The sequence below is a fragment of the Aedes aegypti genome, unplaced genomic scaffold, assembly GCF_002204515.2.
Source record: "Aedes aegypti strain LVP_AGWG unplaced genomic scaffold, AaegL5.0 Primary Assembly AGWG_AaegL5_hic_scaff_1929_PBJ_arrow, whole genome shotgun sequence".
In the NCBI taxonomy this organism is placed as follows: Eukaryota; Metazoa; Arthropoda; class Insecta; order Diptera; family Culicidae; genus Aedes; species Aedes aegypti.
Genome location: NW_018735411.1, coordinates 8,067 through 21,118, shown reverse-complemented (window position 1 = coordinate 21,118; position 13,052 = coordinate 8,067). Strand labels below are relative to the sequence as shown.

The window sequence follows — 13,052 nt, the reverse complement described above, 5'->3', positions numbered from 1 at the left end:
AGACCATTCCATTCGAACTGAAAGTAATCCGCCAAAATTTGCCGAAATGGCGGCAATTTGACCTGTTTTTCATTTGCATGGCGGATACGGGTTGAACGACGTTACTTCAGAGTGTTTCGATTTGTGGATGAGTATTTTAACAGCACCATAAATTAAGTGAAGCAGAAGAATATTGCTACAATACAAGCACGTTTGACTGCCAAAGAGAAATTCTGGTTATTTTCCATGAATGACGAATCAGATCCCAACCATCTGTGGAAAGTTATGCATAAATATGAGTCGATGTTGACAGATTTTTCGAACAGAGTACCAGAATTTCTGACAGAAAATCATTCACATTTTCTTTGCGAACAGAAAACATGCTGAGCATATGAAGGGCAGGTCGAAAGAGAGCCTAACATAGTAATAAAATATCCTTTTTGTGTGTTTCTCTCACGTTTGGTTCATATTTGAGTGGGTACCGATCGAATACGTTTATGCTTGTACATATTGGTGTGTAAGGATGATGGCGTGATCTGTACCTGATGTCTACAAACATGTTTGGAAATATGTATATCTCTATGCGTTGCTCTTTCCTAACGCCAGTACGAATCCAAGTCTCTTGTCGATACTTTCTTTCCGTGAATCTGAACGTTTTTTTTTTTGGAGATTACAATGGCCGAGTATCGTCCACGTGGAGGTCGTGGAGGTAACAATCAAGCTCGCGGTAATGTCGGAGGAGAAGGTAGCTTTCCACCACTCAATGGAAATAACGGTCATCGCTCCAGTAATGGTACTTATAGAAATGATGGTCAGTGGAAGCAAAGCAATGGCAATGGCGGAGGAAGCAATCGTGATTGGAAGGAATCTGGAGGAGGATATGCCAACAGGAAGGATGCCAATGAAGGTGTGCGGAACGGAAACGGGAGACAATTTCATAATGGAGGAAGAAATCATAATCAATCAGGAGGTGATCGCGTTAATAATGGCAGACAATTTGTAGATCATCAACGGAACTCGAATGAACGTTATGGCGAGGATCGACGTCAGAAGCACCATGATGGAAACCCAAGCAGTTCTAATCCAATTGTAGAAAAGCCAGTTCATAGTACGGAAACACCGCAAACTTCATCTGGCGTTGCCAGAGGGGGTATGCGTGGTAATCGGGCCATTGCAGAAATTGTTCGTACCCGTCCGATAGATACGACTATAACCAAGCAAGGTACGAGTGGAAGACAAATAATGCTTCAAACCAACTATTTCCGAGTGGCCAGAAAAGACGATGAATGTATTTTCCAATACCGAGTGGACTTCAACCCACCTGTTGAAAGCAGCAGGTTGTTGAGAAGTCTGGTGTATGGACTGAAACCAACGATCGGCGGATATATTTTCGACGGAAACACAGCTTTTCACGCGCCACAAACTTCGCAGTGATGAGGTGGAAATCACAACGAAAGATTCCACTTCAGATCAGGAATACATTATCAAATTGAGACGTGTTGGTGTAATTGACGGAACTAACGAAACGGCACTGATGATATACAATCTGATTAATCGCAAGGCAATGGGTGGATTAAATTTGCAACTGATTGGACGAAACTTTTTCGATCCAGCAGCAAAAGTAACAGTGAGCCAGTATGGCATTGAATTGTATCCCGGTTATGTAACAAGCATCAGACAACATGAGAATGATGTTCTGATGTGTGCAGAATTGACGCATCGAGTTATGCGAACAGATACGTGCTATACGCTAATGAAGCAATGCATGAACCATGGAGGCAATTGGAAGGATAATTTCAAACGAATGATACTTGGGTCCGTTGTGATGGCCACATATGGCAGTAATCGGACCTACACAATCAATGATGTCGAGTATAGCACTACAGCAGAGAGCTCCTTTCAGACGTCGAACGGACAAATCTCTTTTGTGCAGTATTTCCGCGAACGCTACAACATCATCATTAGAGATCCAAGGCAGCCCATGTTGGTTTCTCGGTCAAAATCCAAAGATATAAGAGCCGGCTTGCCTGAACTTATCTATCTGGTACCAGAATTAGTACGTGCAACCGGTATTACCGACGAAATGCGACGAAACTTCAAGTAAGTAGCTATTGCATTGAACCACTTATCAACATTCTAATTAAAAAAAAAAAACATTTTTACAGCTTGATGCGCACCTTAGCGGATCACACCCGTCTGACGCCGGATAAGCGAATCGAACGCCTGGAAGTATTCAACCGGCGTTTGCAGGATTCCAAAGAAAGCACCGAAATCTTTCAATTCTGGAAAACAGAACTTGATCGTCGTTTGGTCGAAGTCCCGGCACGAGTTCTTCAACCGGAAACAATTTTCTTCCATCCGGAGCAACCAAATTAGTAAGACGAATTAGTTGATGTTGTAATGGTCATATAAATGAAATAATTTTCTTTTACAGTGCGGTTGCTGCTGGGGAAATGGCCGAATGGCAAATGGCTTTCCGCAACAACCCCATGTACCACTCAGTTGCACTCACGAAGTGGTTCGCAGTCGTTCCAAAGGGATCGGAACGTTTGATAACCGATTTCATGCAATGCCTTCGACAAGCGGCACGTGGTATTGCGTTTCCAGATTGAGGATCCCCAACTCATCGTCATTCCCAACGATTCACCGGCGGTCTACATCGACAGTCTGAATTCGATCGTTCAGCGGGACCCACAAATGATCATGTGCGTGGTTACGAACGATAAGGCTGATCGATACGCTGCCATCAAGAAAAAGTGCTGCGTTGATCGCGCTGTTGCAACACAGGTCATCAAAACGCGTACGATCACACCCAAAGGTGGTAATGTACGAACGTTGATGTCCGTCGCAACGAAAGTCGCAATCCAAGTGAACTGCAAGCTTGGTGGTATTCCTTGGATCCTGAAGAATCCTCTGAGCTCTATTATGGTAATTGGATTGACGTTTGCCATGATACCCGAGATAAGTCCAAATCATACGGAGCACTAGTGGCGTCGATGTATGGAGCGGGATGTCGACATCCGAAATATTTCTCCACAGTTAACCACCATTCAAATGGAGAGGAACTTTCGAACTTTATGGCTCAAAACATAATCAAAGCTGTGCATTCGTATCGCGCGGATTTCGGAAATGCGCTACCCGAACGCATCATTGTGTATCGCGACGGAGTCGGCGAAGGACAACTCAAATACGTCTACGATCATGAAGTGAATGCGATCAAGGAGAAACTCCTTCTAGCATGTAAGGATAGGCGAGAAGCGGCAAGATTAACATTTTTCGTAGTTAACAAACGAATCAACACTAGACTGTTCCATCAGAAGCGGAATCCCGTGCCGGGTACGATCGTGGATGACGTTATAACCCTACCCGAAAGGTGAGTTCTAAATATCCAAGTCATTATAGGTAAATATTCTAACAACTTCTTACATTCTTCCAGGAACGACTTCTACCTCGTTTCACAAAGCGTCCGGCAAGGTACGGTTTCGCCCACAAGCTACAACATACTCAAGGACGAGTCCGGTTTGAATGCCGACAAGCTACAGTTGTATACCTTCAAGCAGACGCACATGTACTACAACTGGTCCGGAACGGTTGGCGTACCTGCGGTTTGCCAATACGCACACAAGTTGGCAGCATTGGCCGGGCAGCACTTGCATCAAGCTCCCAATAGTTTGTTGGAGAAAAAATTGTATTATTTGTAAATTTTGCATATTACATTATTTGCATATCACATGTATTTCACACGAATAAGTAAAAAATATATAACACTAAAGTTCTATAAATTATGTGTGGGAAGAAATTTGTTATCCACACTGCCCATGTTCGCATAGTCGAAGTAAGCGCCAATATGATCACAATGCATCAAAATAATAATAAAAGCACTCATACCAAAGTGAATCAAAGGTACTAAATAGGGGGAGATTCCCCAGTACCGGACACTTAAGCCACTAAGTTCATAATTTTGAAAAATATTAGTTTTATGTGCTCGTGTTACCCATTTATGATGAACATTATAATTTTTATAGCGTACAAAAACAAAATGAAAATTTAAATATGAATTTTACATTACATTTTGATTGATGTATTTTAGTACCAAAATTGATCGATCTTGAAAGGCGGCACCCAGTACCGGATACGATCTGGAAATGCCTCGAATTCTGTAAATTTGAACATCATTGAATGTGTTTATATAGGAATAGTATCATAATTGCCAATTCAATGCATTTGCAACATTTACAAGAATAATTTGAGTTTTTTTCTTAGTTTGCAAGATGTCCATCAAAAACCTCTTTCATCTTCTTCTTCTTTCTGGCGTTACGTCCCAACTGGGACAAAAGCCTGCTTCTCAGATTAGTGTTTCTTATGAGCACTTTCCACAGTTATTAACTGAGAGCTTTCTTTGCCGATTGACCATTTTTGCATGTGTATATCGTGTGGCAGGTACGAAGATACTCTTATGCCCTGGGAATCGAGAAAAATTTCCTTTAGGAAAAGATCCTCGACCAGCGGGATTCGAACCCACGACCCTCAACATGGTCATGCTGAATAGCTTGCCTCTTTCATATATGATGAAAAATAGCACATTTTACCGATGTTGTTCTGAATGTTCATTTTTCTTAATTTTATTGCAAAACAAATGTATTTTGAGACTCTGACGCAATAATTACAAAGATATCATATAACAAATCAAGCTGTCCGAAACTGGGGGAACAGGAGGTACTTACCCAAAGTTGTAAATTTGTCCATATTTAGTTCAATTATGGTACGAAAATACATTCATACTATCAAATTAGGATTATGTTCGATCATGCTTGCCGTGATCCAAAGTATTTTTTCATATTCAAAATAATTACTAAATTGGCTCAAAATTAAGGCGATACGTAATTTTTTTTAAGATTTTTAAAACTTTTTGTACTTTTCTAAAAAGGTATGCACATTTCAAGGATGACGCAAACATTAGTCTCCATAATAGCTTCCTTTTTACTAATACACCGATTCATTGATTGAATCATGATTTCTCAATGTTTCGACTTTGTTCGGTGTTTGGGTGTTGTCCGGTACTGGGGGATCTCCCCCTATTAGCATTACGGCTCCCTACAATCTGTTGATGGTTGATTATGTGCATTTAATTTATTTTCCGGTTTAATCTGCCTCATTTTCTATCCAGACTAGACAAGACAATTAAAATTGGTTCAAACAATTCTAGACCAAATATTTCTAAACTTTTCGGTGGTGTGTTGCAATATTCAAAACGAGTTTTGCAATACTCGCCACGGTGTGTTCCGTAGAACTACTTATTTACAAAAAATTAAGTAAGTCTGAAATTTCGCCACAATAAAGTCTGGGTCTCTCGCGTCCATTTGCTGCAAAAACCAAAAAAATCGGTCGGAGAGTCTAGAGTAATTTTTGTTTTGTTTGATTTCGAGAGACTTTCACATATGTTTGTATTTGCGTTATCTATGTGTTTATGTACATTGGGTCGGTTCAAATTTAAAAAATGTTTGAGAATCCAATCTCCCATATGTTCCTTATTATCCTTACTATTAAGAAAATAGTATTCTGTGAAATTTTCAGCTTTCTAGGTGGTGATTTAAAGGTGGCCCAAAGACAATTTGAGATAAGATATGTTCCAACACGCTTGTTCACTGTAATTTAAGTAGAAAACTTATATATCCCATTGTAAAAACTCATTCTTCAAACCATATAAAGAAATTTGCTGAAGAGATAAATTCAATCCGACGGATAGCAGAAAGATATTCATGAGTTTGTTTACTATTATTTGGTTTAATATGGGATTATAGCCCCTGCAAACATGTACTAAAATCCCAAACCCATTTTAGCCTCATGATGTTAGTTTCTAATCTTTCCATAAACACTGTGCCATTAAGAAATAACATAAAATAAATAAGTTTTGAAGCTTCTCAATACCATCCAAAATAGCGTTATTATTCAGCACCATGTTACATGCCTTATTAATAAGGTTTATCCACATGCGAAGCTTCCTACTAGTCAATTCGAATGACTGAAATTGTGTTGTTTGAAAGGCAGATATGTCATTTTGTATCTATGAGAAGAAGAAAAGAAATCTCGCATAATTTATGATCTCATCCTAAAGCCATAGGTGACCAAGTGTTGAGCTTGTTATTACTGAGCAAACGAATGGATTTACACTTTATTTCACAATGCTACGATAAAGAGAAATCCTCCTCTGTCTCCCAGCGGCGATAGTTTTTATTTTGGTCCGTTTATCTGCTCCTAGGGTGTCTATTCGTTTTACCGAAAGAAATTCCCTGAATTTCCAGGTTTTTCCAGGTTTACGAAAAAAAAAATCCAGGTTCCAGAAATACTCTAATTTATATGTCTATGATTTTTTTCACCCCCACTTAGGGTCTTAAATCCTAGTTTTATTATATGGGTTTAACGTGGGTTTACGCTTAAGCGAAGGTGAAGAAAAGGGCCCTAAAACAAACAAATGACAATTTTTAAAATTTTCAATTTTTAATAGCTATTTAATACTTCTGAACATTATGAACATTATTTAAAGCATGCTGATGCGATTCCAATATCCAATATTATAATATGAACATGCTAACAATACCAAAGCTTAAATTTTATTTAAATGAATTGTATTTTCCAATGATGATGTATATATTTCGTTTGTTAGAGCTCGCGTGAACTGAACAAAACTTTCAAGTACATCAGTATGCTACTTCTTGAAAGTATTTTTAGTACAGATGAATGATACACATCATTTCCATCGGTCGTTTAGATAACTAAGACAACTTCATGGGCGCAAAAGTAAAACTTTATTTGGATTGTGGTAATACTTTAAAATAAATACTAAGTTATCGATGTATTAGCAAGCAATCATACAGTTCTGATCTGCATAAAAGCCAATTTCTTTAAATATCTTAACATTAACACGGTCATCTGCTACATATTTAAGTAGATATACATGTACCCATCTAAATTAATACAAATAATCCGTAAAACTTTTGGATCCCGTTCCATTTTTTTCGGGAATAGAAACACGAATTATCAAGCCCCTGGGTAATCGCGTTCGACCGTATAACATATCACTGTGGTAATTAAATAAATGTTGAATTTTCGCATTTCCTTCGAAAAAGTTCCAAACTTATTTATGATTGTTACGAAATTTCAATTTAACACTTAAGTCGTCGCGCTGTTGTATTTTGTACAACACGCTGAAAAAACTCGCTTTCGTTCACAACAGGCAGCACGGGTGGTTTCTGACGGTGGCAATCGCGCGACGACTGGAAGGTTAAAGTTGTACCAATTTCCAATTTTTTTTTCGAAAATATTTGTCTAAAACCGAATATTTTCCAATAATTTTAAAATTGTGCATGAAGCAGGGCTGGTGGTGACTGAGTTTCTTGAAAACAGGAAATTTAGAAACCTTTCCAGGAAAAAAGCACTAAAAAGAAATCAAAACGAGACGAACAGTAATCAAAAAGCAAAACGAGACCTAACAAGAACCAGGATAGAATAGTTTAATCAGACCACATATTTCTTTGAGAATATTTTAAACTTTTTTTTTTCAAATTTCTCGTGACATTACGACGACATATCAACAAATCTGGCATATGCCAGTAAATGACAAACATGTATTATGACGACATTACGATGGGGATGATTGATATCTTTTTTGAGATTTTTCACTCTCCAAGAATTTCCTAAGGAATTCCTCCAAATATTTTGTTTTGGGTATCTCAAATAGAATCAAGATTTTTCCAAAAAAATATCACATACAATACCTCAGGCCTTCCATCAGAAATTCCTATATTTATTTCCATTATTTCAGATATTTTCGAAAAGCCTTTAGTCCTCTAGGATTTTATCCGGTGATTCTCCAATTAGTTTTTCTACAAACATCCTTCAAGACTCTCGTTTAAAACATGTTATAATATTCGCTAGAAATTTCTCCAGATGATTCAAAATTCTCAAAAAATTTCTACGACATTGTTCTTTAGAATTTTGTTTAAAGATTTTAACAGCAAATTTCTCTGAGGATACCTTCAGGAATTACTCCAGAGATTGCTCCATTAATTCTAAGATTTCTCAAGGAAGTTTTCGCAACTTTTTTCTCGAACATTCTTCCAGGAGTTTTCTTCGTGGAAATTTGAATGAAATTTTCCAGTATGCTGAGAAATTGTTGAGAAAAATTCGTGACGTATTCCTAAAGCAAATTTTAGGGTACCTTCTGTTACAGTTACTTATGTAATTTCTTAGGTCACCTTTGATGGAAAAGGTTTTTTAGAAAGAGTCACTTTTGAAGAACTATTAGAAGATTTCCAAGATTATTGCCAAATTATTGCTAAGATAATTGAAAAATATAAAAGAAAAATCAAATCTCGCAGGATATTGTGAAGGAACTCCTGAAAAAACAGGACGAAATTCCTAAAAAAAATGTGAAGGAATTATTGTTACTACAATCGTAGGATCTCATGAAAAAATGTTGGAGTGTTAACTGGTGTGGAACTTAAATGAACTTTTCAATATTCCATGGGGATTTTTTGAGAATTCATTCAAACGTTTGGATGAACTCCAAAATTCCTTAGAAAAAACGCTGGAGAAATTTCTAGAAAAAAAATCTAAAGAAACTTAATAATGAAAACAGGTCGAATATAAGGAATTATTTGTAATGTTCTTAATAGATTCATTCGAATAACCCCTCGAGGAACTTTGGAGCTATTCTTTGGAATAACCGTAGATGAAATGGCGTTGAAATTCTTGTCGGGTTTTCTTGGAAGAAATTCTGTGGGAAACTTTGGATATCTCTTAGATTAACGACTGTAGAATTCGGTTGAAAAGTTAGTGAAAAAGTATCTGGAAGAAGTCCTAGGATAGACTTTGTTTACAGGAATACCCTGAGAAAATTACTAGAGGTAGTAACGTTGAAATGCTCAATCCTGAAGCAATTTCTGGAGAAATTCCTGTAAGCATCCTACGAAAAATTGCTGAACAAATTGGTAGAGGAATGATGAAATCTCTGGAGCAACCACAAGGATAATTCCTGAAACTGTTCTCGAGAAATATGAGAAGAAATTTTGTATCTTAATTATCTGCAAGCAAGATAATGGAAAAATGAGACTTTAAAGTCTATTTTGGTTAAAATAGAGACTTCAGACCCCTTTTATCAAAAATAAAGACTTTTTAGAGACTTGCATGAAAATGGTATCTAAAATAAACCAAGGGCTGGTACCTTGATATTTTAATCTTTCACTAAATAAATAAAGAGACATTAAAAACATTTATCATGTTTTGGTGAGCTGATAAAAAATCATACTTAAAAGGATCTTCATTGAATAGTTCATATAGTGCTCATGAGAGCGGCGCAGCCGAAATTTTTTTTCGAATGAAAAGAGTTTTCTGGCAAATAATGGTAGCTCTGGATTATGACGCAAAAATCCATTGTCGTTAACATATTTTATCATGAATTACTGCCTCAAAGTAGTTTCCCTGATTGTGATCAAAATTCCCTGAGAATTCCAGGTTTTTTTTCCAGGTTGAATAAAATTCCCTGATAATTCCAGGTTTTCCAGGTTTTTCAGGTAGTAGACACCCTGGCTTAATAACAACGAGATACAAACTCGGTTACCAATGGTTTTTAGGGTGAAGGTACATAGAAGCCAAATCTCGAATTTTCAAAAGCACAAATCTAGAGAAACAGACAACCGGTAACTCACTGGGTTGTTGTTGGTTGAGAGAGATAGAACTACAATATATTCACAAAACTGCGTAGAATACAGAAAAAAAATACATTTTCAATTATAACTTGAAATTTATCGCGATGACCCAAACGTTTTATGATCTTAAAATATACTCATATTTAAGGCCATCAAATTTGCAGAACACTGATAATATATTTCGTTGGAAAAACTACAATATTTCACAAAATAGTAAAAAATACAGGAAAATACAGGTTTTCTACAGTAATTTCATGTTTATCGCAATGACTCATCATTTTATAATTTTAAACTCTTTGTGTGTTCATGAGAAACAAATTTCCTGAAAACCGTTGATCGCTGTTGTTCAAAGAACTACAATACATTCACAAAACTGCGTAGAATACAGAAAAAATACATTTCAATTATAACTTGACAATTCATCGCGATACCCAAAACATTTTATGATCTTAAAAATACTCATAATTTAAGCCACCAAATTTGCAGAACACGGATAATAAATTTCTGTTGGAAAACTACAATATTTTCACAAAATAGTGAAAAATACAGGAAAATACAGGTTTCTACAGTAATTTCATGTTTATCGCAATGACTCATCATTTTATAATTTTAAACTCTTTGGTGTTTCATGAGAAACAAAATTTCCTGGAAATCGTTGATAGCTGTTGTTCAAAAACACAATATATCACAAAACTGCGTAGAATACAGAAAAAAAATACATTTTCAATATAACTTGAAATTTATCGCGATGACCCAAACGTTTATGATCTTAAAATATACTCATATTTAAGGCCATCAAAATTTGCAGAACACTGATAATAAATTTCTGTTGGAAAAACTACAATATCTTCACAAAAATAGTGGAAAATACAGGAAAATACAGGTTTTCTACAGTAATTTCATATATATCGCAATGAGTCATCAGTTTTATAATTTAATCTCATTGTTTGTTTCATGAGAAACAAAATTTTCTGAACATTTTTGATCGCTTTTGTTCAAAGAACACAATATATTCACAAAACTGCGTAGAATACAAAAATACATTTTCAATTATAACTTAATTCATCGCGAGACCCAAACTTTTATGATCTTAAAATATACTCATATTTAAGGCCACCAAATTTGCAGAACACTGATAATAAATTTCTGTTGGAAAAACTACAATATTTTCACAAAATAGTGAAAAAATACAGGAAATACAGTTTTCTACAGTAATTTCATGTTTATCGCAATGACTCATCAGTTTTTAAATTTTAAACTCTTTGTGTGTTCATGAGAAACAAATTCCTGGAAATCGTTGATAGCTGTTTGTTCAAAGAACTTACAATATATCACAAAACTGCGTAGAATACAGAAAAAAATACATTTTCAATTATAACGAAATTCATCGCGATGACCCAAACATTTTATGATCTTAAATATTACTCATATTTAAGGCCTCAAATTTGCAGAACACTGATAATATATTTCTGTTGGAAAAACTACAAATATTTTCACAAAATAGTGAAAAATAACAGAAAATAACAGGTTTTCTACAGTAATTTCATATTTATCGCAATGACTCATCAGTTTTATATTTTAAACTCTTTGTGTGTTTCTTGAGAAACAAATTTCCTGAAAAACGTTGATCGCTGTTTGTTCAAAAACTACAATACATTCACAAAACTGCGTAGAATACAGAAAAAATACATTTCAATTATAACTTGAAAATTCATCGCGATGACCCAAACATTTTTATGATCTTAAAATATACTCATATTTAAGGCCACCAAATTTGCAGAACACTGATAATATATTTCTGTTGGAAAAACTACAATATTTTCACAAAATAGTTGAAAAATACAGGAAATACAGGTTTCTACAGAATTTCATGTTTATCCGCAATGACTCATCAGTTTTATAATTTTAAACTTCTTTTGTGGTTCATGAGAAACAAATTTCCTGGAAATCGTTGATAGCTGTTTGTTCAAAGAACATACAATATATTCACAAAACTGGCGCTAGAATACAGAAAAAAATTCATTTTCAATTATAACTTGAAATTATCCGCGATGACCCAAACGTTTTATGATCTTAAAATAACTCATATTTAAGGCCATCAAATTTGCAGAACACTGATAAAAATTTCTGTGGAAAAACTAACAATATCTTCACAAATAGTGAAAAAATACAGGAAAATACAGGTTTTCTACAGTAATTTCATATATTATCGCAATGAGTCATTCCAGTTTTATAATTTTAATCTCATTGTTGTTCATGAGAAACAAATTTCGAAACATTTTTGATCGCTGTTTGTTCAAAGAACTACTGTGAATATATACAAAACTGCGTAGAATACAGAAAAATATACATTTCAACTATAACTTGAAATTTATCGCGATGACCCAAACATTTATTGATCTAAAATATACGATATTTAAGGCCATTCACATTCGCAGAACACTGATAATGAATTTCTGTGTAAGCTACAAATTCACAAAATATGAAAAACAGGAAAATACAGGTTTCTGCAGTAATATCATATATATCGCAATGAATCATTCAGTTTTATAATTTTAAATCTTGTTTGTTCATGAGAAAACAAGTTATTTGAGCATCGTTGATCGCTGTTTGTCAAAGAACTACAATATATTCACAAAACTGATTAGAATACAGGAAAAAATACGTTTTCAACTATAACTTGAAATTAATCGCTATGACCCAAACGTTTTATTGATCTAAAATATAATCATATTTAAGGCCATCCAAATTGCAAACACTGATAAATGAATTTCTGTTGGAAAAATGCAGAAAAATGGCAGGTTTCTACAATAATTTCATATTATCGCAATGACTCATCATTTTATAATTTTGATCTCTTTGTATGTTCATGAGAAACAAATTTTCTGAACATCGTTGATAGCTGTTTGTTCGAAGAAACTACAATGCTTTCACAAAATCTTGTATTGTAAATTTCTGTATTAAATTCTGAAATTTCTTCTACAATTTATTCGTTGTCTCTAGACCTTATCAATTTAAAAGACAATGCTTAATTGTGAGATATAAAAATAAACATATTTAAAACATTTTTGATGTTTTTTCAAAAGAACGACAACTTTTCGCAAAACTGTGAATAATGCAGGAAAAATACGATCTAACAACAGTTTGATTTTTTTGCAATGATCCATGGGTTTTTTGATTTTAAAATATTCTTCATATTTAGGGTTGTCAAGTTTGCACAACATAATCGGATGAACTTACCAATATTTTCACAAATTACCGTATAATACAAAAATATCTGTTGCTTATCTGTAAATTTTCATTAAAAGGGCTCGAAAATAGATGATAATACAGAAACATTAAAATTTCTCCTGTAATTCAAAATTA

General features: G+C 34.9%; 1 protein-coding gene across 1 annotated transcript; it reads left to right on the top strand.

Annotated features, from left to right (window-relative positions):
- Positions 1-1,383: 1,383 nt before the first annotated feature.
- LOC110680865 (protein aubergine-like) lies at positions 1,384-3,978 on the top strand. The gene is made up of 6 exons (XM_021856654.1): positions 1,384-2,079; positions 2,145-2,354; positions 2,414-2,578; positions 2,646-2,800; positions 2,860-3,352; positions 3,416-3,978. Exons 1-6 carry the CDS (start codon positions 1,514-1,516, stop codon positions 3,678-3,680), a joined length of 1,854 nt encoding a protein of 617 aa, XP_021712346.1. The 5' UTR covers positions 1,384-1,513; the 3' UTR covers positions 3,681-3,978.
- The last annotated feature ends 9,074 nt before the right edge of the window (positions 3,979-13,052 follow it).